Genomic DNA, 27300 nt, shown 5'->3' on the forward strand with positions numbered 1-27300 from the left:
CTCCTTCATAATGACAACCAACAAAAAGGCTTGCGTCTTCGTTGGATGATGTACTCTAAGGACACTAGCAGTTATAAAAAAAACAAGCCAACTTCTTTTTAGTACACATCTGATGGTATTGAGCGATCGAAGAATGGATCAAGGTTTTTGCTGGATAATTCAGAAGGTCAGAATGGGCTCGCTCCTCAAGAAACCCTAGAGCTACAAACCTTCGAAGACTAACTATTTTTACTGTTTTACACTGTAACTCGTCAACATCGTTCTCAACAAGCCCACATCAAGTACACCGCAGTCAAACAAAGTACCCTCGGCAACTTTCACCAGACATACATTCAACATTTATAGAGTAATCCATTGACTTTTACTAGTAGTAGCATTTACTCGAAATTTGCAGAATTCAAAATTAGCAAATTCCTCAACGACAGCTTCTTTTATCTGAAGTCCAATCGCACCACCGTTCTTTAAAAAAAGTAAATAGCATAGGAACATGTTACTTTCAATGCTCTGGCATCGATATTTCACTACTCGATTTAGGACGATCCAAAAGTTAGAATCCAGAATTGGTTTATATATCCAAGACCTGATGTATGGTTAAGAGTGGCACCCCACAAAAATGAAATATATGGTAGATGCATGTTAAAGCATCCTTGGCCAGGCACTTGATACTGAAAATGTTCAGCTCCCAAGGTAATGGACGACGGGTATTTTTAAGCAATGAGAGTATATATATACCCTAAAGCGAAACGCTTACTAGTTAAATGGTAATGGCGCTTTACCAACTGAACCAGTGAAGCAATTTTTGTCAAATTTGACATTCAAAATAGTCTTATTTTCATTGTTGCAAAACATATTGTTCTCGATTTCTAATCAACATTAATAATGTAAGATTAGATCACGTATCTACAGATTGCTATTATGTACACTACCAGATCTACCAGATCTAGTAGCAATTGTAATTTAACTCGCAGATCATGTGCAGTAATGATCACAAAGAAGCAGCCTTGATATAGACACCATCTAGAATACAGATTCTCATCTAATTTACTCAGACGCAATTGTTCAAGCGCAGATCAAACATGGCTGGAACCATCTGCTAGCTTAACCGTATTAAGGCTCACCGACATATTTAGTATCTATCAATAACTCGAAAGTAACAACTTATCAAGGTGATTGAACAAAAAGCATCACTGTCCTAGCAACAATAACGTGAAAAAGTTCTGTGCTTAAGTGCTTATATAATTTAAAAGACATTCCTGGCATCAAACGGTATAACGAATGCCAGATTGAACAACTGCACTTTAACTTACTATGGAATAAAACAAGATTTTAATCTTTTTGGACACCATTTTATTACAAACATATAATTATGGTAAATGACAGATCAGTAAAAAATCAACTACTTGTACCCCTTCGCTGCTTCGACCTCCGAGCCAATCAGATTGCTTGAAAACTCCGCTGACCTGAAAAAAATTTTGCGAGGGTTTCCCCCTGTTATGATGTGAGGCAAAATTTTAAGCGCCGCTATAATAGCAATACAGCCGCTGCTATCATCAAACTTCCCCCAGGTGCTAGAGCATGCCTTACTTACACCACCTAGCTTTTAGATTCTGACGTTGAGACCCTCAATCATCACTAAAGTAAGTAGCGATAACCAAGTGGAGACAGCCTATCTACCTCCTAGTCTCGGATAGAGTCTTGTTGAGCTTCAGGGATAGGCACATCCACACAACGTAAAAAAAAGGCATGCTTCAAAGAAACATAACAAAAATAAAATAATGAAGAAAAGAACATACTACTGTAAGGGTATAGTAGTATGTAGGCAAAAAAGAGACACTCACACAAAGCGAGTAAAAGAAAAGCATATCAAATACAACATCAAAGATGCTCAAAAAAGCTCGTTGTTCTTGCAATAAAAATGCATACATGAGCAACGCGCATGGTAGTAATAGTCGGATGTAAAGCAACATGGCACAAATACGCACAACTGCAAAAGCAACAGTGGTATTATCAGTATGCAATACAACATAAAGACTAGTGTTGTTTCATGTAAAGCTACAACAGAGGAAATACTACCAACAAAAGAAAAAAAAGAAAAAAGCGCAACAAGGCAAACATCATGAATGCATTATCACGAGAAAGGAAGCAATAATATAAACGTTCAAAGAAGTCTTTTATCATTGCTACCAGAAGAAAAAAAGATACTTACCACTTACTACATCCACAGATAGACCTAGGGTTCGAAACCATCGGATATAAACCAAAGAGCATGCACCAAAGACAGTAGACCAGGAAAGACCATATTAGCAGCAATAGCAGCAACACCAGCACCATAGACAAACCGAGGAACGAACAATGCCACCAGCAGAGACCAGACAAAGGCCAAAGAAGCAATCACCAGACATGATAAACCAAAGAAGCAAACAGCAGAGGTAGCAGAGAAGTAATGGCAGCAGCACCTATGTCAATCAGGCAAAGCAATTATCGAAACCTAATAATAAACAAATTCGATTAATGCTTGTTCTACATCTTTCTCTGCTCGTTATCGAATGGTACCTATATATTCCACTTTGAAGAAGCAACATCAAGTCTTTTTAACAGTACAAGGCAGTGTTATCAGAAGCTAGAGTGTTATTCTCAATCAAACAGTTTCCAAAACAGCCATGGTTTCAGCTAAACGCGCTTTGCAAAAAAAGGTAAAAAAGGTAAAAAAAAAACGATGATATAGAAGAATGAGAGGACGCACTATCCGACGTCACGGCCAGTAGATTTAGTCTCATTCCTGTACCGTAGCAGCCGTAATTGCGGCGATTTAATTTGAATTTGTGCAGTGGGTGTTTTCTTGTTCAAACTTGACTTGATTTGACATCCTTTGAACGTTTTTGTCAAACTTGACTATGAAAACTCTCGTTATCATACCCAACTTCCTAATATACCTTTAAAGGACTAAAAAGGCCGCATCGAATGGTGTTAATTACATTCAGTTTTCAGACCGAAAGTAATGAGCAATTTGCAAAAATATGAGAATATGTTTTCCGTGGATATGTCAAAATTTAGCATATCAAACCTCATAGAAAGTTTTTCCAGTGTTGTGTTCCATCTTTACAATCAATCTGATCTAATATGTATTATAGGAAAAGTCTTCATTTTTGGGGTAAAAAACACGATCGTTTGATTTTTAAGATTTTTCCTTTACCAATACACATGAAAAAATGAGGATTTTCATCGATTTGCAATGACCTAAAAATTTTTGAAATAAAGCATCAGTAAGTAAAGCGTGGCCAAGGGAAATCGTTTGGTGCTAAACTAAGCGCTTAAAACGCATTGTGGCATAAGTTATTCCAGCTTGAAAATAGCTAAATTTGGACAGAATTTGACTTGAAAATAAGGCGTATGTGGTTCTGTTACCGAAATAGCAAAGAAACTAAAGCATGGTTTGATGTCTCTAATGTTCTGCACTGTACAAAACTCAACGTCTACGCAATTGACGCTTTTATTCTAATTCTAAGGCTCAGGAGGTATCTCTTTTTGAAATGCGCGAGTACAGTGATTTTATAGCTTGATCGTCGATGGTATTATTATGTAAACCTGAATCCAACAAATTGCTCGAGTTGAAAGAGATGCACATCAAGTCAGCAGGACACTTTTGATGGTGGTCTACAATAAGTATATTATGCTTAGCCGTACAACTAAACTTAAAGTCTATTCTTCTCAATAACGTTGAACCATTATAATTAAAGAAAAATGACTACTACTACGAGACAGGTTGAATCGTTGTCAGAACGATTGGGGAATCAGACAATGAAATCTTGTATCAAAATCGAGCGAACAGAGATTCATAATACCTGCATATTTCGCGATACAAAAATCGACAAAAACAAACCTGTTAAGCACAAGGAATAAAAAGATTATTATTATTTGTAGCTTATAAAAAATGTTCAATATTGTTGTGCCAGAAGGGCTACAACTGTCTATAAGGATTAAGGCGTGGAATACAGCCACTATGATCTGCATTCCGACAGTTCATCCAGTTACCAGATTTAGATATAAACTGTATGTACGCTGGATTAGATGTACGATATTGATTTATACTGTAAGAAGATATGGACTTCAGATACGCTAGTACTATAAGATTCATACTATATAAGATATAGGCTATAGATGGCACCACGGACATGGATGGCGCTATAGACTTATACTTGTATTCCGACATTATTGACTACGGATGTTTACCATATCTGGATAAGCACCAAGATTAATGCAATATGAGCTTGTTGCTTCAGATGTGCACTTTATGATCCACGCTATAAGACACATGCTTATATCCGTGATACTAGCTACAGATACTTTATGTACTACAGACTTGTACTATATATGAGACATGCTATAGACATGCATACGATATGCTATAGACATGTCATATATCCAGATACATGCTAAAGATGTATGCTCAGCGATATGCACTCAGATATGTACTATTAATATAGACTAAGAAGACTGTACCTATCGGATACATGCTACTAGATCGATATTAATTATCCTTATAGAAAGGATAGATCAGGGTACTTCGGATGAGAGTCTAGTTATTCATCCAGGCAAAAGCTAAATCATGATTAGCTTGCTGGAGTTGTCTTTTAGCATAATTCGACATTAGTTGATCTGAGTTGACTTATTTGTCAATCTAATTAATCGAACTTTTATCCATTGTTATAGTATATAAGAAGGATCATCTATCTGGCCAGTAGAGAGACTTCAGTTTTACTTTACACCTGTCAGTTTGGTAATAAAATATACCTTTATCAAGTTGACATTACTGTTTTTTTATTCTTTTTTTTCCGTGAATTTTAGCCTATCAAGCCTCAAATTCCACAAGGTAGATATGTCTGTGTTGTGCAACCAAATGGACAAGCTATGATAATTGAAGTGCATCTCAGCTATCTAAATGCTGAGGTTCACCAGATGTGATAAGCGCTGTACAAGATAAATTGCTACTTTGGCATTCAGAACTTAGTATAAATAGAATAACGCTTGTCTTCATCAATAAATCTTTAGTTTTTTGTGTCTGATCTTATTCAAATAAGTCTTTTCTTGTTTTTATAATATTTGTTAAACACAAAGAATAAAAGGATTATTGATGAAGACAAGAGTAATTCTATTTATAATAAGTTCTGAATGCCAAAGTAGCAATTTATCTTGTACAGCGCTTATCACATCTGGTGAGCCTCAGTATTTAGATAGCTGAGATGCACTTCAATTATCATAGCTTGTCCATGTTGTTGCACAACACAGACATATCTACCCATCAAGAATACCTTAATCTTTATAGACAGTTGTAGCCCTTCTGGCACAACAGATGAAATGCAACATTGGAAGCTTTTTCTATGAGACTTGTATATGCTAAATATTGACATATTCGCAGAAAACCTGTTTTCATATTTTCACAAATTGCTCATTATCTTCAGTCTAAAAACTGAATGTAATTAGCACCATTCGATGCAGCTTTTTTAGTTCTTTAGAGATGTATTAGAGAGTTTAGTGTGACAACGACAGTTTTCATAGTCAAATGCAGCAAAAACGTTGGAAGGATGTGAGAAGATCAAGACCAGGTTGAACACGAAGATACCACTGCACAATTTCAAATTAAATTGCCGCATTTACGGCTGCTACGATACAAGACTGAGACTAAATCTACTGGACGTGACGTCGGATAAGATGCCCTCTCATTTTTCCATGCCCTCGTTTTTTTTCCCTTTGCAAAACGCATGTAGTATCAAACCATATTGGTTTTGGAATCCTTTTGAATGAGAATAACACTCTAGCTTCCGATAACATGGTCTTGCACTGTTATACTTGATATTGCTTCTTTAAAATGGAATATAGTAGGTACCATTCGATAGCGAGCACTGGAAGGCATAGAATTAACACTAATTGTATTTGTTTATTAGATTTTGGTTATTCTTCTTCCTGTTAGACGTGGGTGTTGCTGCCATTACTTCTCTGCTATTTGCTTCTTTGGTTTATTATGTTTGTTAGCTGATTTTTTGGTCTCTATCTCTGGCGGTTGCTTCGTTAATCTTTGCCTGGTCTCCGGTGTCACGCGTTCTTCGGTATTTCTACGCTGCTGTTGTTGCTGCTGCTGATGTTCTTGCTGGTCTTGCTGCTGCTGGTATTTCTGATGGTCTTGCTGCTGGTCTTGCTGGGGTTGCTGCTGATGGGGTTGCTGCCGCTAATCTGGTCTCCTTTGGTCTACTATCTGTGGTGTATGCTCGTTCTCTGGTGTATCTCCGGTGGCTCTGTATTCTCAAGTCTATTTGTGGCTGTGGTAAATCGTAAGTATCTTTTTTCTTTTGGTCGCAATGACATAAAGCTTCTATGGACGTTTTTGTTATTGCTTCCTTTCTCATGATAATGCATTCATGATGTTTTCTTTGTTGCGCTTTCTTTTTCTTTCGTTGGCTGTGATATGATCATCAGCTCAATGGATGTTTGCAATGTTGTTGCTTCCTATGTACGAACAACAGGCATGATGCACTGCTATATATCTGTATTGCCGCTGTAATACTACTTTGTTATATGGCCGTGGATTGTTGTTTGTGTTGCCTCTGTGGCTTCACATGAAACAACATTAGTCATTATGTTGCATTACATACTTATACTATCGTTGCTCATACAACTATGTGTGTTTGTGTTCCTTTGCATCAGACTATTATCATGCACCTTGCTCATGTATGCATTTTTGTTGCAACAACAGAAAGCTCTTTTTAAACATCTTTGATGTTTTGTTTGTTATGCTTTTTCTTTGACTCGCTTTCATGTGAGTGCCTCTTTTTTGCCTACATACTACTATACTCTTATAGTAGTATGTTCTTTTCTTCATTATTTTATTTTTGTTATGTTTCTTTGAAGCATGCCTTTTTTTTACGTTGTGTGGATGTGCCTATCCCTGAAGCTCAACAAGACTTTATCCGAGGCTAGGAGGTAGATAGGCCGCCTCCACTTGGTTATCGCTACTTACTTTAGTGATGATTGAGGGTCTCAACGTCAGAATCTAAAAGCTAGGTGGTGTAAGTAAGGCATGCTCTAGCACCTGGGGGAAGTTTGATGATAGCAGCGGCTATATTGCTATTATAGCGGCGCTTAAAATTTTGCCTCACATCATAACAGGGGGAAACCCTCGCAAAATTTTTTTCAGGTCAGCGGAGTTTTCAAGCAATCTGATTGGCTCGGAGGTCGAAGCAGCGAAGGGGTACAAGTAGTTGATTTTTTACTGATCTGTCATTTATCATAATTGTATGTTTGTAATAAAAGGGTATCCAAACTGTTACAATATAAGTTCTTCTCTATTCGAAATAAGAGAAGATGCAATTATTTGATCTGGTATCGATTACAGAGATTTATATGAGGGATGTTTATTGAGTTCATTATGCCAAGAGATTTATGTAATGTGGAGTACAATGACCTTGTAGTGTGGAAGACAGATATACTATTAATGGGCAGGTTGGTGTTACTATTTGTAGATCCTTAACCTTGAGCAACACTTACTTTATAAAATATATGTAGATATTATTGGACAAGTAGAATTAAGATTAAGTGTGGATTTATTGTAATAAAAGTATAATAGTAAGAAGTAATGACATATATTTTCATTAATGTTCAATACCTGTCAAAAAAAAGGCTATTTATATACTATGTTAATGTTTCAATCTGCATGATTGAAACATATGTAATGTGGATCATTACAATTTATTATATAGATACGATAGTACACTCGGTATTAGCTCCTCCCAGTGCTAAACGCTTCGTCAAGCATGTGTCTTTTATCGTTGATTTCCAGCATGTTGTGTCAATTTCAAGGTTTGTCAACCTCTACCTCATATCAAAGATTCGGGATGTACGAAAGTATTTCCGGTTTTGAGACTTGGGCCATTCAAAATGGAGTTTTGAAGTATTAACACCGTCTTAATGCTAGATTCAGCCAGTGCAACATACCATTTAATAACTCACAAAAGGATTGTGCAATCTTAAAGAAGGCCTTGGGCAGGAGTTCTAAAGTATTCCTCATAATTTGATTTATATCGCTTTTAAATAAGCCATGCCTTTTGAGTTTTAGTAAACCCGAGAGCTTGATTTCAACCGACTAAATACATTATAATCACCATGCCATGCTCAAAATTTAGCAAGTTATATGTCTGCAAGTTCAATTCTGGTAGGGTCTGACATTTCATTTTATGTTATATACCATACACCTGCCCTGAGCACACAGTGAACGCAAGTGGCAATTCGAGCCATGCTGATATGTCTGATATTTATGATAGGGAAACATCTACCTCTCTAGGCGTCAGTACTAAAATACTCTGAGCCTCCTTATAGCAGAGAAGATAATTTTGCCAAGGAAGCTCGCTTTCGTCTCTATGCTCGCTAAATGCAAGTAATCCTTCGGCATCCAGTGATAGTCAAATGGCAGTCGACGTATAATTCAACCTATTGTTGTATCTATTCCCATATCAATAATCTTTTCATTTCGATAAATCTTGTAGAATGACTGCAATACAAGCAACTCATCTACTCGATTATTGCCTGTTTTACAAGTAAATCCAAGTCTTTAACCTTAACGACGATAGAGTACTGCTTCTTGTTGTCAATCGCGATGTTTAGTAACACACTGTTACACCATTCTCTTCGGACTAACCGACGTTGCTGGTTGATTTGAAGAGAAAATTTTTTCATCCTAAGCTGGGAAGGAGGGGGGCTAGTATAAAATCAAACATAAAACTTCGCCCTCTTTTTCTCTTTTCTTCTACAAGAAATCCTATAAAACTTATTAAAAATGGAGCGTACTTATATCATGGTTAAGCCCGATGGCGTTGAGCGCGGTATCGTTGGTGAAATTATCAAGCGTTTCGAACAACGTGGTTTCCAACTCACTGCTCTTGAGTTGATCCACCCTACCAAGGAACTCCTCGAGGAACACGTAAGTTGACATGGCAGCAAGCAAGGAATATGAGACTAAATGATTGGCATTTCTTTAGTACTGTGACCTCAAGGGTAAGGGTTTCTTCCCTTCTTTGATTGAATACATGTCCTCCGGCCCCGTTGTTGGTATGGTTTGGACTGGTAAGGATGCCGTCAAGACTGGTAGAAAGATGTAAGTTGAAGTTTACCCCCTTTTTGAGGTGAGTTGTCATACTGATGCGTCCATGTAGGCTCGGTGAGACCAACCCTTTGGCCTCTGCCCCTGGTACCATCCGTGGCGATTTCTGTATTGAAGTTGGACGTAACATCTGTCACGGTTCTGACTCTGTTGAGAACGCCGAGAAGGAAATCGCTTTGTGGTTCCCCCGTGGTGTCAAGACTGTTGCTCGTAGCCACTCCATCCACTCTTTGTTCTACGAAAACTAAGTTTATTTAAGTTTTATACATTTCAAATCATGCCTGCTACATTAGGTTGATTATATCAATAAATTACTTTAACACACACCTACACGACAGAGGGGTTCAATGTCTGGAGTATGTCTCACATGTGGAGTAAATCAAGGGGAAAGGTTTTGGATGCACTGGGATTCAGCCCTCGAGTGAATTGAATACTTGGTTTTGTACGAGTCAAGTTTATTTCTTTTTCTCTTCTAAAGTGGTGAATTGTAGTATATATATGTAAAAATGAGTGCAAATGAGGGAAATCATAACAGTAAAATGCAAAATTGTTTGTTCAAGATTTAAATTGTGATAGTAATTTAGCTGCCTTCAACATGCTCTGCAGTTTATCTCAACATTTTGCTATCAACACCTTCTTTCACAATGGGTAAATCGGTAACCTTTTTCGAGTTGGCCTTTTCTTGCATACTCACGTTTCTAATGTATGTCCAGCGTTAGTTTCCCAAATTCGTATCTTATATATACAACAGCCAAACTTACGTATACCATGCGCCACCAGCCAATGTCAACATGATTCCAATCAAGTTGGTAAATGTAATATTCAAATTAAAGATGATCACAGCCAAAATAATGGAAAGAACCTGCTTTACATTTCCAGCTACTGTCATGGTCAAAGCACTGGTCTTTTTGTTGGCGGTAAAACTGACTACGTTCAAAAAGAAGGCCATGACACCATTGATCAACAATGCAAAGCAGAGAGACATGGTCAATCGAGTGCGACAAAATTCAGTAACCTCGGCCATTTCACCAGTAACGTAAGAATAAACCATGGTTTGAACAAACGCCAATGGAGACATGCGCAACAAGAGATCCAAAGGATGCAACTTGAGACGGCCCACTTGGACTCTGTTGGTCACCACTGTCTTGATGGCTGCCAGTACTGTACCTAATACAGTCAACACAAAGCCTAATCGAGTGTAGTTGTATTCACCAAATGTAGCAAATGCAACACCGAGAACAACCTACAGATCAATTTTCAGCATTTCACTCTTTCTCTCTCTTCTGCGTTGATGCACAGATCGATCCACTCTCCCAGACAGCATACTTACAGGCAACAAGGAAATGTAGGTCATGGTGGAATACGACTTTTTCAGAAACAAGATGGACAACATTACTGTGAAAACAGGGGTCATTGCACGAACAACTTGATGAAACTGCAATGATTATCGTATGAGCATGAGGCCTCTTCAATACGGATGAAATGTACTTACGGGAACGGTGACGAGATTGCTATTCAAAGTGAACAGTCAGTATCTCATATACACATGGGATCAAATCAAGTAAATAAACTTACAGAGATACATTACTGATGGCAATATTAATTGTGTACAAGACCGAAAAGGCAAGCATAACCATGTTTTCTTGATCTCCCAACTTTGCGGGTTGAAACAAATCACCCTTCCAGAAAATATAAGATCCAACAGCACCACAGAACGTATGGATTGCTGTTAATGTCCAAGGAAATGGGAAATCGTACAGTGCCAAGATGATCTTGTTGTACAGTGTCAGGGACAGGTTGAAGAAAAAGTACATACCCAGCCAGATCATGGGCGTATCCAGGCTCTTTAGTTTGCTTGAATGCGTTGATAGAAATGAATCAATAGCCATGTTGAACGGGTCTGATATGGAGAGGGAGGAAAAAAGAGGGAAAAACAGAAGAAAAAGGCAAATTAAACTAAAAACGATGTGGACCCAAATTTATATATAAGGAGGCAGCTATCATTTACCTATTCCAGACATTCAAGTTACACCATCTCTTTGTCTTTAATGTCATATTCGTTCTGGAAAATCCCCTGTGAGCTGGGATTTATAAAGAGGTTAAAACCTTGTGGCTTGATTTGAAGTGAATTCAATCGTCAAGTACAACTGTAGATGTGATTTTTTTTTATTGCTGGTTTAAATACATGTTGGCAAACAGATGTTTTATATAGAAAAAAGAAAATAAAACTTGGCTCTAGCATTACACAGAATATAAAAGGTGAATAGATGTAACCACAACATTATTTTTTGGTTTTTAATTTCTTGCTTGTTCCACGACCACTTCCTGAGGCAGCAGCAGCCTTCTTCTTCTTGGGTACTTCCTTCAAGTACTTTTTGATTTCTTGCAAGTCTTGTTCGCTTGTAGTTTCCTCTTCGTCCTCTGATAAATCATCACCAATAGGCTCGTCATCCTCGACAATAGTGCCTACTGCATCTTCTCTAGGTCCAGAAACAGAGCGTTTGATTGGGGCCCCGCCAATTTGGAACAAGATGGGATGCGATTGAGCATTGTAGCTATGACCAAACTGTGAGTCTTTCATCTTATAAGAACAGTGTCAAACTTACGCTCTTGTAAATGCAGTTTTGGTTTTGCTGGGAACCTGTTGCATGGGGTGCTTTCCTGCAGGGGCAAATGTCAAGTCGCTAAGAGCATCGACATTTTCTCTGTCTAGATGATAAGCATCCATCACTTCTATCGCGCCTTCAAAGTTGTCCTAAAATAATATAATCTCAAAAATTAGTTCTTGTTACACCACCACCATCTACGAACAAACCTCATTCAACTGTCCAAATATACGATCATTCAGTGTAGGGATATAATTCTGTCTAATTTCAAACTTGTCTCCGGATGCCTTCAATCGCATGCGAGTTTGTACATCGCTCAATGATCGACCAAACTTTTGTGCCTTTGAGTTTTGACCAAGCCATCTATAGCATACAATGTAAGTGTTGATAAGGAGGTGCTGTATATGCTCTCTTACCCAGGAAAACCGTATCTGGTTCTGACTTGTCCTCTGATGTAACTTGCTGGTCGAACACATGAAAAGATGGAATGAACTGGCATGAGAGACCAATGTTGAACAGTGCTGCAAAATACATATGGATGAGTGCCATTTCAATAAAGTGGAAAGATTTGCATACTCACCCGTGAATCATGGTATCGACGAGATCGCCATCGGCAATAGCGTCAGCTGCCTTTGCAATTAAATCCATCTCATTGCAATCTCTTTCTTTTGGATTGCCTGTCTGTGAGGTGGCCAATTCAGGTGTGCTTTTCAAGTAATTTTCCTAGGTTCAACCTCTGTCAGTTTGAAACACGATGTGATATCCACATAGAACCCACCTGAATCATCAGAGACGAGAGAGCATAATCGTGGAAATAGATCTCGTACTTTTCAGTCAAAGTCTTTGATCTCCAACCTCCAGATGTGATGAGCTCGCCGGGAATATCAAACAAGCCAAGGATGGAATGCTTTTGATTCGCTTTGCCACTGCAAGTGATACACATGTCAACAACGACCCTGCCTGATCAAACCCAAGAGCAACTTACACTTTTTTGGCTTGGTCGTAGTCCATACCAGCTTCTTTTAGGCGATAAGTAGACAAAATGTTAATGACTTGTCTGATATCATTTTGAGTCGAATCGACCAATTCGTCCACTGCATTAGGCTGAAGTTGAAGACCCTCCCTATCAATTTGATGTAGAAATGAGTATATATTGCAATATAGAAACGCGATAGATTTTGTCCTACTTGTATGCAATGGTCAGGATTCTAGAACGAATTTGGGCAGCAGGTGTTCTACAAGGATGGCATTAACTTTTTTGTTTGACACCACGTTTTTTAATAGCTTGTACCTTCTGAATTTGGCTTCAAAGCATACTCTCAATAAGGGAGCGACCTTTTGTGATCTCGAATCGTTACATATACAAATGACTGGAATCTTGCTTTTTCTGATAAGCTGAGCCAACTCTGCTGCTCCACCACGATCACCAGCAGACATGCCATCAACTTCATCCATGATCAACACGACCTTTTTACCCTTGAGCAATCTAGGCTCAGCAGCCTTCTGATGTTTGGTGTCTTGATTAGACACAGTGCCACTCTCATGTCCTCTCCACAGAGACACCTACCTTCTTTCCTGCTGCTCCATCCTTGCCATTGGGCTGGAAAAATTCAGTCATGGTATGGTTATCCATCATTTCAGTAATGCTTTCTTCCAAAACCTTCTTGCTGCGAACATCACTTGCATTGAACTCGAGAGGCTCATAACCGTTGGTATTGGCAACGACCGTAGCTGTTGTGGTTTTACCGATACCAGGAGGACCACTAAGCAAAATAGCGCTATAGTCGCTTATGTTATCACCAGAATTCTCAAATCCTCGAGAGTAGTTTTGTTGCCAGTGTTCAAGCCATTCGTTGATACGACGCACCATCTCCTTATTACCAACAATGTCTTTGATTTCAGTTGGCTTGTACTTTTCAGTCCATAATTGTGTTTGGTTTGCCTCTTTAGTTGGACTATGCATCGCAGTTAGTATTTTGTGTGAGCCATCATTCAAGAAGACTTACGTTGGAACAGTGGCTATTTTAGCTTTGGCAGCAACGGATGTAGCTTTAGCAGGCATGGGTGAGACAATGGGAACAGCCTTCTTTTCGCTGGATGACTCAACAAGATGATAAAAGGCATCTTCATCAAGCAACTTGGTGTTTAAGGTCTTGGCTTTGGCTAATTTTGTCTCACCGGCATCTCTTCCGTAACAGAGATAGGTCGTTTTACCACTGACAGCTGAAGTAACTCGTCTATTACAAGTATCAGCACAAGACTCTATTGCTTGTTCAATGCTGCATTACCCGCCATATCTCATTATGATATCCTTGGTTTGTTCTTTTGTCAATGTTTCATACTGGCCAGAGATAACAAATGTCATTCCTGCAAAACAGTTGGGAGCACCGACTGGTTCAGGACGAGTGCCTAAAGCTTTAGGAGGCTCTTGACTCTTCAACATGGCAAAGTAATTCTTCTTTTTGGGCTTCTCTTCAACTTCTGTAGCATCCACATCCACCTCTTTTTGGATCTTGGAAGGTGCTGCCTTCTTGGCTGCGGGTTTTTTGGTGGGTACGGGTGAACTAGATTTCTTGGATTTCTTTTGAGGGCGAGTCTCTTCTTCAGGCTCGTCTTCGAAATCATCTTCATCATGGCTAGCATCATGATCATCCTCAAAATCATCGTCGTCGCTATTAGTACCATCATCTTTGAAATCATCTTCACTGTCATCATTGGAACGCTTCTTTTTAGTACTGGACGCTACAGGTGCTTTGCGTTTGGTTGCTGATTTAAGTTTGATAACAGGGTTCAATTTAGATGTTGATGCCTTGGTTGCTGGCTTGGTGGTTTTAATAGCAGATTCTTTGGGCTTTGATTCAGTTGCTTTGGTTACAGTTGATGTGGTTGCTGTGGGCTTTTTGGATGTCACCTTGGATCCGCCAAAGAATGCCTTTGGATCAACAGCACTACATGAGGATGTCAATCCACTGTTATATTCTGTGGAAATAGTATCTATTTCTTACTTTTTATCACTACTCCCTTTGGAAACAGGCTTTGAAACTAAGGAAGGTTGGCTAGATAAATGAAATATGTATCAGTGATCTACGCATAAAAGACGGCATCTGCGTTGTTTAAGATAACCAATGCCTTACAAATCATCATCCTGATCTTGGTCGAATTCTTCTACAGGGGAGAAAGATGCCTGAGTATGATGTATTGTTGATTGAAATGCCATGTTTAAAAGGCTTTACCAGTAGCTTTCCTCTTGCGAGCAGGAGCAGATGTGGTTGCTGGTTTCTTTTCAGTGGCCTAACACAAGCGATTGTAAGGCTGAATGCTTCTCCAAACAAATTGTATATGTACATACTGGCTTCTTTGAAAAGTATTTCTCGATTCCCATGATCTTGACAACTACAGAGCGTGTGCTGCTTTTGATATGCGAGATGAAAGAAAGAAAGAGAGAGAGAGAGAGAGAGAGAAAAAAACTGTCTAAATCGCAAAACGCGACATTTTAAAACATCATCCACATTTATCATCGCGACACTTTTGCCTTGACAGTGACCATTTCATTTTCCAATGGCTGATCATAAGATACTTGAGTCAAATGCTTCTACAGGAACCATGTTCACATCTAACGCGTACTGGTGATGTATGGATATTTGAAAAAAAAAGACACAAATCAATCAACATTGTATCTATTCTTTATTTAATGAGCATTCAATGATTGCTGGCGCACCAAATCAAAGTAAACGCCCTTCAGGTCTAACAGCTCCCAATGTGTACCTTGTTCAATGACACGACCGCCCTTGACGACACAAATGAGATCAGCATTTTGAATTGTGGAGAGGCGGTGAGCAATAGTAATAGTTGTGCGGCCTCCTTCTTCCAGGATGCTATCAATGGCTTGCTGTACGAGTTTCTCACTTTCACTGTCTAATGCCGACGTAGCTTCGTCTAACAAAAGCACCTTGGGCTTGCGAATCAATGCTCGGGCAATAGCAACTCTTTGCTTTTGGCCTCCTGAAAGCTGGCTCGCTTTGTCTCCTACTCTAGTCGCATATTTATCAGGCAGGGAAACGATAAAGTTGTGGATATTGGCTGCTTTACACGCGCTTTCCACTTGTTGTTGCGAGACTTCAATGCCATCATCGACGCCAAACTTGATGTTATCCAAAATACTCATGTCAAAAAGGACAGGCTCCTGTTGAACTAGGGCCATATGGCTACGGAGATTACCAAGGGAATAGCTCTTGACGTTAGTGTCATCCAAGCGCACCGAACCAGCAACAGGATCATACCATCGCTGAAGCATGCCGATAGTGGTTGACTTACCACAACCACTTGGACCAACGAGGGCTATGGTTTGGCCAGCTTTACTATAAAAATTGAATTCGCCATCAAAGATGGAGATATCAGGACGAGAAGGATAACGGAAAGTGATGTCTTCCAGATCAACGTGGCCCGTGATTAGAGAACGAGATGGTTCAATGCCTTCAAACTCAGGATCAATGAGAGGCTGACGCTCAAGGATATTGAAGGCAGCGATAGACGAGTACTTGGCTTTAGCGTAGGTGGTCATGAACATGAAAGCACGACCCACACCTTGAGCCGTAATCATGATAGCCATCATACAAGTAAACATTTTATCATACGCAAGGCCATGGCGTAACATGAGTTGAACACCGGCATAAAAGGCGATAGCATAGGCATAGAGGGTAACTGCCTGTTGCAGAGCGTAACCTACAGACGATTTGAAGGCCTTTCGCTGAGCCAGCTTGTGTGGATATGCGGTAGCTTGGTAGTACTTGCTTTCAAAGTGAGATTGCTTGTTGAGACCAGCTACTATGCGGATTTCCTTGATGGCTTCGCCGGCCACTTCACCGCTCTGCTCATTAGCTGAACGGGTTGCGTCTTCAAACCCGACTTCCACTTGGGCTTCAAAAAAGGCACCGAAAGCAATAAAGGGAGAGATACACAAGACAATCAGGGTCAACATCCAGCTCTGAGAAAACGCAATTGCCAAACCAGTGATGGCAGTGACAATCATCTGAGTGACATCGCCCATGGTCTTGGTTACCAGGTCATTGACATTCTTGGAGTCTATAGCAAGCTTGGAGGTCAGAGCGCCCAGTGAATTATCGGGATGATCATGGAAAGCGACTTCCATCTTGATGAGAGCACGAAAGATGTTGGCGCGAAGACGTTTTGTGTATCGCTCACCAGCCATTTCAAAGGCGGCATACTGTAGTGTAAAACCAATGAAAGCTACAATAGCAATGACAAGAAATAGGAAGGAGTACAGATTGGTGCCTTGCATGGGTCCAGGCGAGCCGAGATTAGGATTAATGAGATCAGAGACCACGCGAGCAAAAACTAGAGAGAAGCAAGGAAAGATAGCACCAGCAATAATAGCACCCAATATACCCAGAGCTAACATAGGCCATTCAGGATACATTTGCTTCAGAACCTTGCCCAGAGGCGCCTTTTCTTTCTTTGTATCTTTACGCTCCTGTCTTTCTTTTCGAAGCTTGAGTTCATAGACATCCACAGAAGCACGACTGGTGATCTTGAACAGGTTGACATTGGTTTCCTTTTCGTTGACCAAGGCATCATCGGCGCGTTGCTTCTCAACAGCAAGTGCCAGTTGTTCACGTTGCAGTAGTTCGTCAGCATCAGGTTCATGGACAGCCTCTCCCACTTTGCTAGTGGCAATCTCTTGCTTTCGAACCAAATCAGCATACACACCATTCAATTTCAAGAGGTCGTTGTGGTTGCCTTGCTCAATCAAATCACCTGCTTGCATGACGACAATAAGATCAGCATTTCTAATGGTAGACAGACGATGGGCAATTACGATAGTAGTGCGATCGGCAGCAGCAGCGTCTAGTGCAGATTGCACCAAGCGCTCTGATTGAGTATCTAGAGCAGACGTAGCCTATGGGACACATGGTGTTAGTTACTGTACATTTGGAGAGTATTGCAATGTCTACTTTACCTCGTCCAACAAAAGAATCGAAGGATTCTTGAGAATAGCTCGAGCAATGGCAATTCGTTGCTTCTGGCCACCAGACAGCATACCACCAAATTGGCCAACGATTGTTTCATAGCCATCGGGAAGCTCAGAGATGAAGGCATGGCAGTTAGATTTCTTGCATGCAGCAACAATTTCATCGTTTGTCACTTCTTCAGTGACACCCATCAGTAAATTTTGCTTGATTGTTGAATTGAATAAAACAGGCTCTTGACTACAATTTATGTCAAGACACGAGCAAGTCTAAGCTGCTAATGATTCATAACTTACCTCACAACACCAATCTGACTACGAAGCCATGCCACGTTGTATTCCTTGAGATCTTTGCCGTCAATAAGCACAGCACCTTCCAACGGGTCATAAAAACGTTGCAAGAGCTGAACACTCGTAGATTTACCAGAGCCCGAAGGTCCACAAAAGGCTACAGTCATACCAGGCTTGATCTTGAGATTAAGCTGCTTCAAGATGGTGATATCAGGACGCGTAGGGTAACTAAACTTGACATCTTTGAATTCAATCTCGCCTTTGAGCTTGTCAAGTACGACACCATTAGGAGCATCTACATCAATGGCAGGTACACGATCAATAGTGCTAAAGATTCGGTAAGCTGCACCGCAAGCACTGCTCACTGCCACCAAATTTTGAGGAACCATCAAAAGTGCCATGGCGCCCATAATCATTGCAAATTGGACGATGAGCACGTCTTCGCCAGTCATCACACCGTCTCGTGTCAACTTGGAGCCATACCAAAAGGAAAGACCGTAGGTGCCAAACAAGATGAGCCTTTGTAATTTAGTAGCGTTAATGTATGAATGAATCGGATATACAATGGTCTTACATAAACACGCCAAATCCAATACCCAGGGCTAAACCACGTTTGATGCCGTCCTTCATAGCCTTCTCCAGCCTGATCTCATATAGATCAGCAAATCTCTTTTGTAGTGAGAACGAATACACGGTGCGAATACCAGCAAACACTTGTTCTGCGACACTGCCTGCATGCGCATAGGAATCTTGGGCCCTGAGTGTATACTTTGTAATCAAGTAATCAATAGCACCGCCAACAAGCGCCATCAAAGGAACAGTAGCAAGCATTACAACTAGGTTCATTTGTTAATACCAAAAGTCTACAGTACTATGATATGGGCTTACCAGCTAATCTCCAGCCCTTGACAAAACTGATGATGAAACCTGCAATGAATTGCCCTATTATATAGAAGAATCAGCAATCAAGCTTAAATGAATGCTACCTCTTAGATATACCTATGCACATGACCAAATAGCCAAATTTTTCGCTGATACCATCTTGAATCAATTGCGTACCAGCTGCTAATCGGGTAGTAAGGGAGCCGTCCTCTGCTTTATCAAACCAACCCATGTCTTGACGGAGAACAGCATGTACATACAGACAACGAATACGACGCACTTGGTTCTTACCAGTGAGCACCCACAGACAGTTTGTAATGTAAGCTCCAAACAGGTTACCCGTAGCCATGTATACAAATGTCAGGATTAGAGGCTGTGCTTCGCGTGCTAACGTTGCCCAGTCTTGAGAAGCAATTGAAGCACTCAGCGTGCCCATGAATTTGCCAAATACAATGATAGAGATGGGCTGCACAGCACCAACGCCGGCAGAGAGGATACAGGCACAAAAAATCATAAGCGCTTCAAGGGGAGTAGCAAATCGAAATAATCTGTAAATAGGGACAGCAGACTCTTTCTCTTTCTTTGGCTTCTTGCTCTTGCCATTGTCTTGTGATTCGAGGTTGTCAGCAAATTTCAGTGTTTTCATTGCTATCGCTTCGATCTCCTGCGTCTGCAATTTCTCATCATTGTTATTTCGGTGCAAAGGGTCTGGGTGTGTGGAATGACTCCGATGTTCCTTTTCTGTATCGATAGTTTGACTAGTAAAAGATGATCGGGAGGATAGGCTTTGATCTGCCATATTTACAAGTAAAAGGTAAAAAGTGAGGATTCTTGATTTGCATTGATGAGCGTCGCTGTATTTATATCAAAGCAGGATTGTAGCACAGCACGTTCAAAACGGATTCTATGGAAAATACGTCAGTGCCAATCTCAGCAACTTCGGCTCAAATCTCCTCACTGAGAATAACTTCGGCGCAACTCTCCAGACCCTGATTCCGCAGATTTCAAAAAAAATTAAGCTTAACAGATCGCGTTCAATGGATAACTCTTACTGCGAAAACATTATGTGTCATTCTCAATAAAATCCATCGACTTTAGCAGGACAAGCTCCTGTATGTTCCGAACAATCGCAATCTCTCTTTCCTGTTTAGCCATCATGTGCACTGATGAATCAAGCGTCGTATTTTATTCTGCAGTAATGTAACGACTGGCATCATACATCATCTCAAGCCAAGGATGAGGGAATTGATCATAATAATCAACATCGAATTTACCACCATTCAAGAGCTCGGACAGGTTAAAGGTAGTGGGGCCCTTTGAGTAGTTTGATTGCACACGGAATCGGATCGAGAGGAGGTTGGTATCTAATTCGTTCAAGCAGGACCTCATTATTGGACGAGCTTCTTTAGCAATGTGCATATTGGGTGACAGCGCCAGCAATGCTAACACATCCAGTGCACTGAACAGAAACTCACTGGCACACAATTTGTAGCTGCCTATACGGAGAAATCCTTTTTAGTATATGAGTAGATGTAGTCTATAGATATACTCACAAGAATTCGTCTCGGCCATGGTCAAACGGTGGATGGCATACAATGCCAACTGACAGCTTCTCAGTGCTTTTTTTAGCGAGTGTTCTTGCACCCAAGACAGAAGCGGCTGTTGACTCTCGCCATGCAGTGATTTTGGCTGTAGCAGACAAGAATAGATGCTGACATGAAATATATGAAAATGTATAAATGTGATCAATACTACAGAGTCGGTTGTTTGGTCGATTGCTTCATAACATGCTTCCTTATCATAGAGATTATTGCAAAGACGGAATTCTGCTGGCAATGCCATGGCCCATTCTCGCAACACGGTTTCCAGCTTGACGATTGATTCCAAACTAAGAGTGCACGTTCTTCCCATAAGCACACGAAGGGTTTGTTTCTGCATAAGCATTGTCAGCATCAAATGCATCGATGTGGCCCATTGACACTCACCGAGAAATTCATCACAAATGGATGGTTATACAGGTTGATGGCCCAGTTCTGGGCTTGCACAGATCGCTTGGTCTCCTCTGGTTCATCAGCCATGTACTTCCAGATAGGGAAATGCAGACACTCACTGTCGGCAATGTCATCAGCCATATAATCCATCAAAAGGTTGAACCAGAGTGAAATGGTGACATGCCGTGTAAACAGCATCTTATTCACATCGGTGATAGGGCCCTCACATTTCGTAAATGTGTAATATCCAGAGTGTGGCCCTCCCTCAAAGCAGGCATTGACACCAATGGTTCTAAATTCGGGATAGTCGTTCCGTAAGTCGAGTAAAATCTGAAAGGCCATCGCCAGCAATTGACGGCACTCGTCAAACTTGAATGTCATATGCATGTATTCAATGAGCAAATTGATGCCCATGACGTTTTCTAGCCTCTTTTCGGGTTGATCGAACTGGTCCATAATGATGCTTCGTGCCTTTGCATGGAAGTAGTCGCCCATCGTGCGTCTTTCTTTTAAAGGAAGTTGTAGGTGTTTGCAGGCAGCTGAGCAGACGTAGGAACAGATACCCAGGGTAACAAGATCCGTCAGGGGGTCCTCTATCGTGGCTAGTTTAGCTCGATGCGTTGGCTCGTGCACCAGTGGATTGTATTTATTGTGGCATTCAAAATATATATCTAAAAGTTGATTAACCAATGCTTTTGGATCCAGTAACAAGGCATTTGGCAGTGTGATTGTGTTTGTGGCGGGTGAATTGACAAGCCTTGTTTTCATGCACCGTGTCAGGATCTTGATGGTGCTTGGGATTAGACTGGCTATACCCTCTCTTCCAAACCGCATGACGATACCAGCATTGCATCCCCTATAGAAATCACTCGAGTTATCATCGCTGTAGCTGCTACCATTGGAACTCCATGGTGCTGTGGTGGATGATTCACTGGTGTAATACTGGCTTAAGGGCGATAGATAGGTTATGGATGGGTGAAACTGTAGCAGCTCGCTTATATTTTGAATGCCTGTTTCTATCTGAAATGTGCCATTCTGGATCTTGACTTTCCAGGTGTGGAATAAACTTTGGATCATTCTGTTTGACACCTCAGGTAATGGTTGTTTCTCACTACGAACAAGTGTACCGTCATAATTGCTATAACTGCTGCTGTCATAGTTGTGATGTATCTGCAACTGTTCTTCCATAAATGCAACGGCTTTCTCAAGTTGGTTTACCTGATTCTTCAATGCATCAAAATCCTTGTGCTCTTCTCCGGATTGTGTTGGTTGTTGACATGCTTCGCCAAGCTTTTCACATCTGAGGCAATCAGCATCTAAACTGGAACGAATACATTTGCGACGTTGGTTTCTACATTCTACATCAGTACTTTTAGTGACACTCTCGACAGTATAAACTACGAGTATTACCAATACAAGGTGTACTTCTCTCCTTCTTTATGTACATGATTTTATTTGACTTAAAGATTTGAAGCCAAACAGGAAAAAAAAAAGAGAAAAGTACAAGCTGCGAAAGTACAAGTTTATTGTAGCACATGTATGATTGGACATGTCACACCCAAACGACATTCACGATTTGATCTGATTCATTTACTAATGTTGTCCGTGTCCTTTGCTTCTCTAATCTTATTCATCTATACGGTGTGTGAGTTACACAACAGATGGACATTAAGCATGAGTATAGCCTTGAGTCTCCTCAGCCATCATCTGCTTCTAATGTTGCAGCCGAATAAGAGACTCAAAATTGAATTGATGAGTGTTTACTGATCCGATCAAGGTGATTCAACTAATACTCACATCAGTCAAAAGGATTGAAAGCCTCTTCTTATAAAAAATTTGCAGCAGATTCAAGCATACTAAAAATGAAGAAATTCGTTTGTTTTACATTCAAAAGAGAAGATAGAGCAATTCGTATATCGTACATCCTGTTTTCCTTACTATTACAACGACAACGTGATCTTTTTATTTCACGTATATTCTTGAAGCCTATTAATTGCCTGTTTCTTGCCTCTGTGCTCTTGCCTGTTCTACGGCAATATCGCTAATATAATAGTAAGCTCCCTAGAATTTCATTTGACAATACATGCTTGGTAATTACTTGAAAGGCACAGAGTATTCTCTGCGTTCATTTTTGTCAAGACCAGAAACCCCAAGAGATCTGCGTGTTTGAAAACAAAAAACAGCAACGGTAACAGAGAGTCGCACGGAACCTCTGTAATCAGGAATTCTACTTGTACTTTTGCATTCAAGATCATCTAACATCTGGTCAATCAAATATTGAAAATACAAATATGTATTGTAGCTAGAACCTTTGCGATTAGCATGCCGTTGCAGTAAGTCTTCATCAAGAGATCGATGATTCATTCAAATTTAGATGGGAAAGTTTTGTTTTCTTGTTTTCACACAATGAACAGTACTATAGGTGAAGTGGCTCGAATTCAGTACGTATCCCTTTGAAGAACCTCCAAACTATATAAAAGCCAAGCATAGTTGTGTACAAGCTATAGCATCACTTGAATGTGTGGCTTCATTCTTTGCGCATTTCGACCCTTTATCAAGTTACGCGACTTATATAACTCTATTCGGAATTGTATGTCAAGTTTTCTCACTCACGGTTGTGAATTTGAGTGAAATTGTAAAGGGAGGGCACATTTCGAACTTACAATTCTCATATCATGACAGATCCATAATATAGCTATTGGATAATACTTATTTTATCTGAATATAATGCGTCTTTCTTGAGATATGACCAGAATTGTTGTCCTGCAAAATCATCGATTTTTAGCCAAAATTTGCCTGTAGTAGCTGTTTACGATATAGATTATATCTGAGAGGCGAATGTATTATGCGTTGTATAATATATAAGAAGATTTGAGCAGGAGCAGAGATGCGTGGTATATTGAGATCTCTTTATTCAGACAGTGCAAAGGAATAAGAGTGGTGCCATCGAATGACTAATCAATATCCTGGTTCCTGAAGTGTGGTACTCTATGGCCTATCGTCCCTGAAAGCGGGTTTCAATTCTGACAAATGTTCTTCTTCCGTCAAATTTGCTATGAAGAACATTCTATTCTGGATCCTCATTGTTGCTCGTTCCTGACTGATGGTACATAAGCTTTCACACAGCACATCTTCGTTAACTAGTTCAAGACACATACATCCCGGATATAAGATCAAGGTCCTACTGCTGCTGTACTTTCAAATAACTATAAATACCCTCGAAAGTTACACGAGTTTAATCCTCATTCAATCCTGGAATAACTTAATAAATATATTCGGTTCTACTTGTATTTCCACTGTGTAATTCTAAATATCGTAGTGGCTGGATGACCAGAATATAATACTACTGTGGAACAACATCATCATTAACAACACCATGCTAAAATATACATATACTGTATTAGTTTTGTCCACATGGTAAATATGAAAGATGCTCCTGACATCAAACGGTATAATAAACGCCAGATTGAGCAACTGCACTTTAACTTACTATGGAATAAAACAAGATTTTAATCTTTTTGGACACCATTTTATTACAAACATATAATTATGGTAAATGACAGATCAGTAAAAAATCAACTACTTGTACCCCTTCGCTGCTTCGACCTCCGAGCCAATCAGATTGCTTGAAAACTCCGCTGACCTGAAAAAAATTTTGCGAGGGTTTCCCCCTGTTATGATGTGAGGCAAAATTTTAAGCGCCGCTATAATAGCAATATAGCCGCTGCTATCATCAAATTTCCCTCAGGTGCTAGAGCATGTCTTACTTACACCACCTAGCTCTAAATTCTGGCATTGAGACCCTCAATCATCACTAAAGTAAGTAGTGATAACCAAGTGAAGGCAGCCTATCTACCTCCTAGCCTCGGATAAAGTCTTGTTGAGCTTCAGGGATAGGCACATCCACACAACGTAAAAAAAAAGGCATGCTTCAAAGAAACATAATAAAAATAAAATAATGAAGAAAAGAACATACTACTGTAAGGGTATAGTAGTATGTAGGCAAAAAAGAGACACTCACGCAAAGCGAGTAAAAGAAAAGCATATCAAATACAACATCAAAGATGCTCAAAAAAGCTCGTTGTTCTTGCAATAAAAATGCATACATGAGCAACGCGCATGGTAGTAATAGTCGGATGTAAAGCAACATGGCACAAATACGCACAACTGCAAAAGCAACAGTGGTATTATCAGTATGCAATACAACATAAAGACTAGTGTTGTTTCATGTAAAGCTACAACAGAGGAAATACTACCAACAAAAGAAAAAAAAAGAAAAAAGCGCAACAAGGCAAACATCATGAATGCATTATCACGAGAAAGGAAGCAATAATATAAACGTTCAAAGAAGTCTTTTATCATTGCTACCAGAAGAAAAAAAGATACTTACCACTTACTACATCCACAGATAGACCTAGGGTTCGAAACCATCGGATATAAACCAAAGAGCATGCACCAAAGACAGTAGACCAGGAAAGACCATATTAGCAGCAGTAGCAGCAACACCAGCATCATAGACAAACCGAGGAACGAACAATGCCACCAGCAGAGACCAGACAAAGGCCAAAGAAGCAATCACCAGACATGATAAACCAAAGAAGCAAACAGCAGAGGTAGCAGAGAAGTAATGGCAGCAGCACCTATGTCAATCAGGCAAAGCAATTATCGAAACCTAATAATAAACAAATTCGATTAATGCTTGTTCTACATCTTTCTCTGCTCGTTATCGAATGGTACCTATATATTCCACTTTGAAGAAGCAACATCAAGTCTTTTTAACAGTACAAGGCAGTGTTATCAGAAGCTAGAGTGTTATCCTCAATCAAACAGTTTCCAAAACAGCCATGGTTTCATGCTAAACGCGCTTTGCAAAAAAAAGGCAAAAAAAAACGATGATATAGAAGAATGAGAGGACGCACTATCCGACGTCACGCCCAGTAGATTTAGTCTCAATCTTGTACCGTAGCAGCCGTAATTGCGGCGATTTAATTTGAATTTGTGCAGTGGGTGTTTTCTTGTTCAAACTTGACTTGATTTGACATCCTTTGAACGTTTTTGTCAAACTTGACTATGAAAACTCTCGTTATCATACCCAACTTCCTAATATACCTTTAAAGGACTAAAAAGGCCGCATCGAATGGTGTTAATTACATTCAGTTTTCAGACCGAAAGTAATGAGCAATTTGCAAAAATAAGAGAATAGGTTTTTCGTGGATATGTCAAAATTTAGCATATCAAACCTCATAGAAAGTATTTCCAGTGTTGCGTTCCATCTTTACAATCAATCTGATCTAATATGTATTATAGAAAAAGTCTTCATTTTTGGGGTAAAAAACACGATCGTTTGATTTTTAAGATTTTTCCCTTACCAGTGCACATGAAAAAATGAGGATTTTCATGGGTTTGCAATGACCCAAAAAAAAATGAGATAAAGCTTTAGGAAGTAATCCGCAACCAAGGGGAGCTGTTTGGTGCTACTCCAAGCGTCCAAAATGGTTTGTAGCATGAGCTATCTATGTTTGAGAATAGTTAGATTTGGACAGAATTTGACGTAAACGTAAGGCGTAGTAGGCTGTGTCGCCGAAAAAGTAAATAAATTAAAGCACTGTATGATGTCTCCGATGCTCTGCATTGTACGGAACTCAACGCTTAAGCGATCGACGCTTTTATTCTAATTCTGAGGCTCAGGAGGTCTCTCTTTTTGAAATACACGAATACGGTAATTTCATAACTTGAGGACCAATGATATTATGCAAATCTGAATCTAACAACCTGCTCAGATTGGACGAGATGCTTATTAGGTTAGCAGGACACTTTTGATGGTTGTCCACGATAGAGAGGCCATATCTAGCCGTGAAACTGGACTTAAAGCCTATCCACAATGTTAAAAACTCATGTTTAAAGAGAAATGGCTTAAACATTACAGTTTGAGTTGGTGTCAGCACAACGGGGGAAGCAAACAACGATATTTTGTATCAGAGTCGAGCGAATAGAGGTTTATGATACCTACAAACTCTGTAATACCATATTCAACAGCAAGAAATTGTAGTGAAGTCGACTCTAAATGGTTTCACGGACCTACACTGCCGAAAAGGTCAGCCCCAGCCAGATTGTCCAAAGTCAATCGCTCAAACCTAACCAGTTTTGCTGCAATGGTGCATATAAGTTCTTCTTTGTGCGCCTTCATTAGTCAACGCACGCCCTGGATTCACTTTACAACCTTGAGCAACTTTTGGACGTTTCTCTACTGTAGTAAACTCCAAGTTGGGGGTTGAAAACCCAACTTTTGACAGGAAGTATCGTAATAGTAGGTGGCCCAATCGAGGTCTCATTTTATAAAGCAGACAAAGGGAAGCAAAATTTAGTCAATAGAGAAAAAGCCTGGTTGAATTGGCA

The 27300-nt window shown here is 39.9% G+C and overlaps 5 protein-coding genes across 5 annotated transcripts; 1 reads left to right on the plus strand and 4 right to left on the minus strand.

Annotated features, from left to right (window-relative positions):
- Positions 1 to 8824: 8824 nt before the first annotated feature.
- ATC70_011342 (uncharacterized protein) lies at positions 8825 to 9396 on the plus strand (the record flags this gene model as incomplete). Its single annotated transcript, XM_064830535.1, has 3 exons — positions 8825 to 8968; positions 9027 to 9142; positions 9201 to 9396. The coding sequence occupies 3 exons, from the start codon at positions 8825 to 8827 to the stop codon at positions 9394 to 9396; spliced, it is 456 nt and encodes a 151-aa protein (XP_064683037.1).
- A 359-nt stretch (positions 9397 to 9755) lies between these two features.
- ATC70_011343 (uncharacterized protein) lies at positions 9756 to 11037 on the minus strand (the record flags this gene model as incomplete). The annotated part of the gene is made up of 5 exons (XM_064830536.1): positions 9756 to 9846; positions 9910 to 10391; positions 10479 to 10583; positions 10641 to 10659; positions 10724 to 11037. 5 exons carry the CDS (start codon positions 11035 to 11037, stop codon positions 9756 to 9758), a joined length of 1011 nt encoding a protein of 336 aa, XP_064683038.1.
- A 392-nt stretch (positions 11038 to 11429) lies between these two features.
- Positions 11430 to 15136, minus strand: ATC70_011344 (uncharacterized protein; the record flags this gene model as incomplete). The annotated part of the gene is made up of 16 exons (XM_064830537.1): positions 11430 to 11703; positions 11755 to 11903; positions 11964 to 12117; positions 12171 to 12275; positions 12335 to 12477; positions 12533 to 12680; positions 12740 to 12877; positions 12942 to 12989; positions 13046 to 13257; positions 13322 to 13709; positions 13761 to 13991; positions 14043 to 14702; positions 14760 to 14810; positions 14889 to 14919; positions 14988 to 15045; positions 15104 to 15136. The coding sequence occupies 16 exons, from the start codon at positions 15134 to 15136 to the stop codon at positions 11430 to 11432; spliced, it is 2823 nt and encodes a 940-aa protein (XP_064683039.1).
- Positions 15137 to 15442: 306 nt separating this feature from the next.
- Positions 15443 to 19712, minus strand: ATC70_011345 (uncharacterized protein; the record flags this gene model as incomplete). Its single annotated transcript, XM_064830538.1, has 6 exons — positions 15443 to 17671; positions 17732 to 17981; positions 18038 to 18550; positions 18606 to 18867; positions 18920 to 18973; positions 19031 to 19712. 6 exons carry the CDS (start codon positions 19710 to 19712, stop codon positions 15443 to 15445), a joined length of 3990 nt encoding a protein of 1329 aa, XP_064683040.1.
- A 386-nt stretch (positions 19713 to 20098) lies between these two features.
- On the minus strand, positions 20099 to 22351 carry ATC70_011346 (uncharacterized protein; the record flags this gene model as incomplete). The annotated part of the gene is made up of 4 exons (XM_064830539.1): positions 20099 to 20409; positions 20467 to 20845; positions 20899 to 22262; positions 22315 to 22351. The coding sequence occupies 4 exons, from the start codon at positions 22349 to 22351 to the stop codon at positions 20099 to 20101; spliced, it is 2091 nt and encodes a 696-aa protein (XP_064683041.1).
- Positions 22352 to 27300: the final 4949 nt, after the last annotated feature.

Source organism: Mucor velutinosus (assembly GCF_035048745.1).
Source record: "Mucor velutinosus strain NIH1002 chromosome Unknown tig00001564, whole genome shotgun sequence".
NCBI classification, from domain to species: Eukaryota; Fungi; Mucoromycota; class Mucoromycetes; order Mucorales; family Mucoraceae; genus Mucor; species Mucor velutinosus.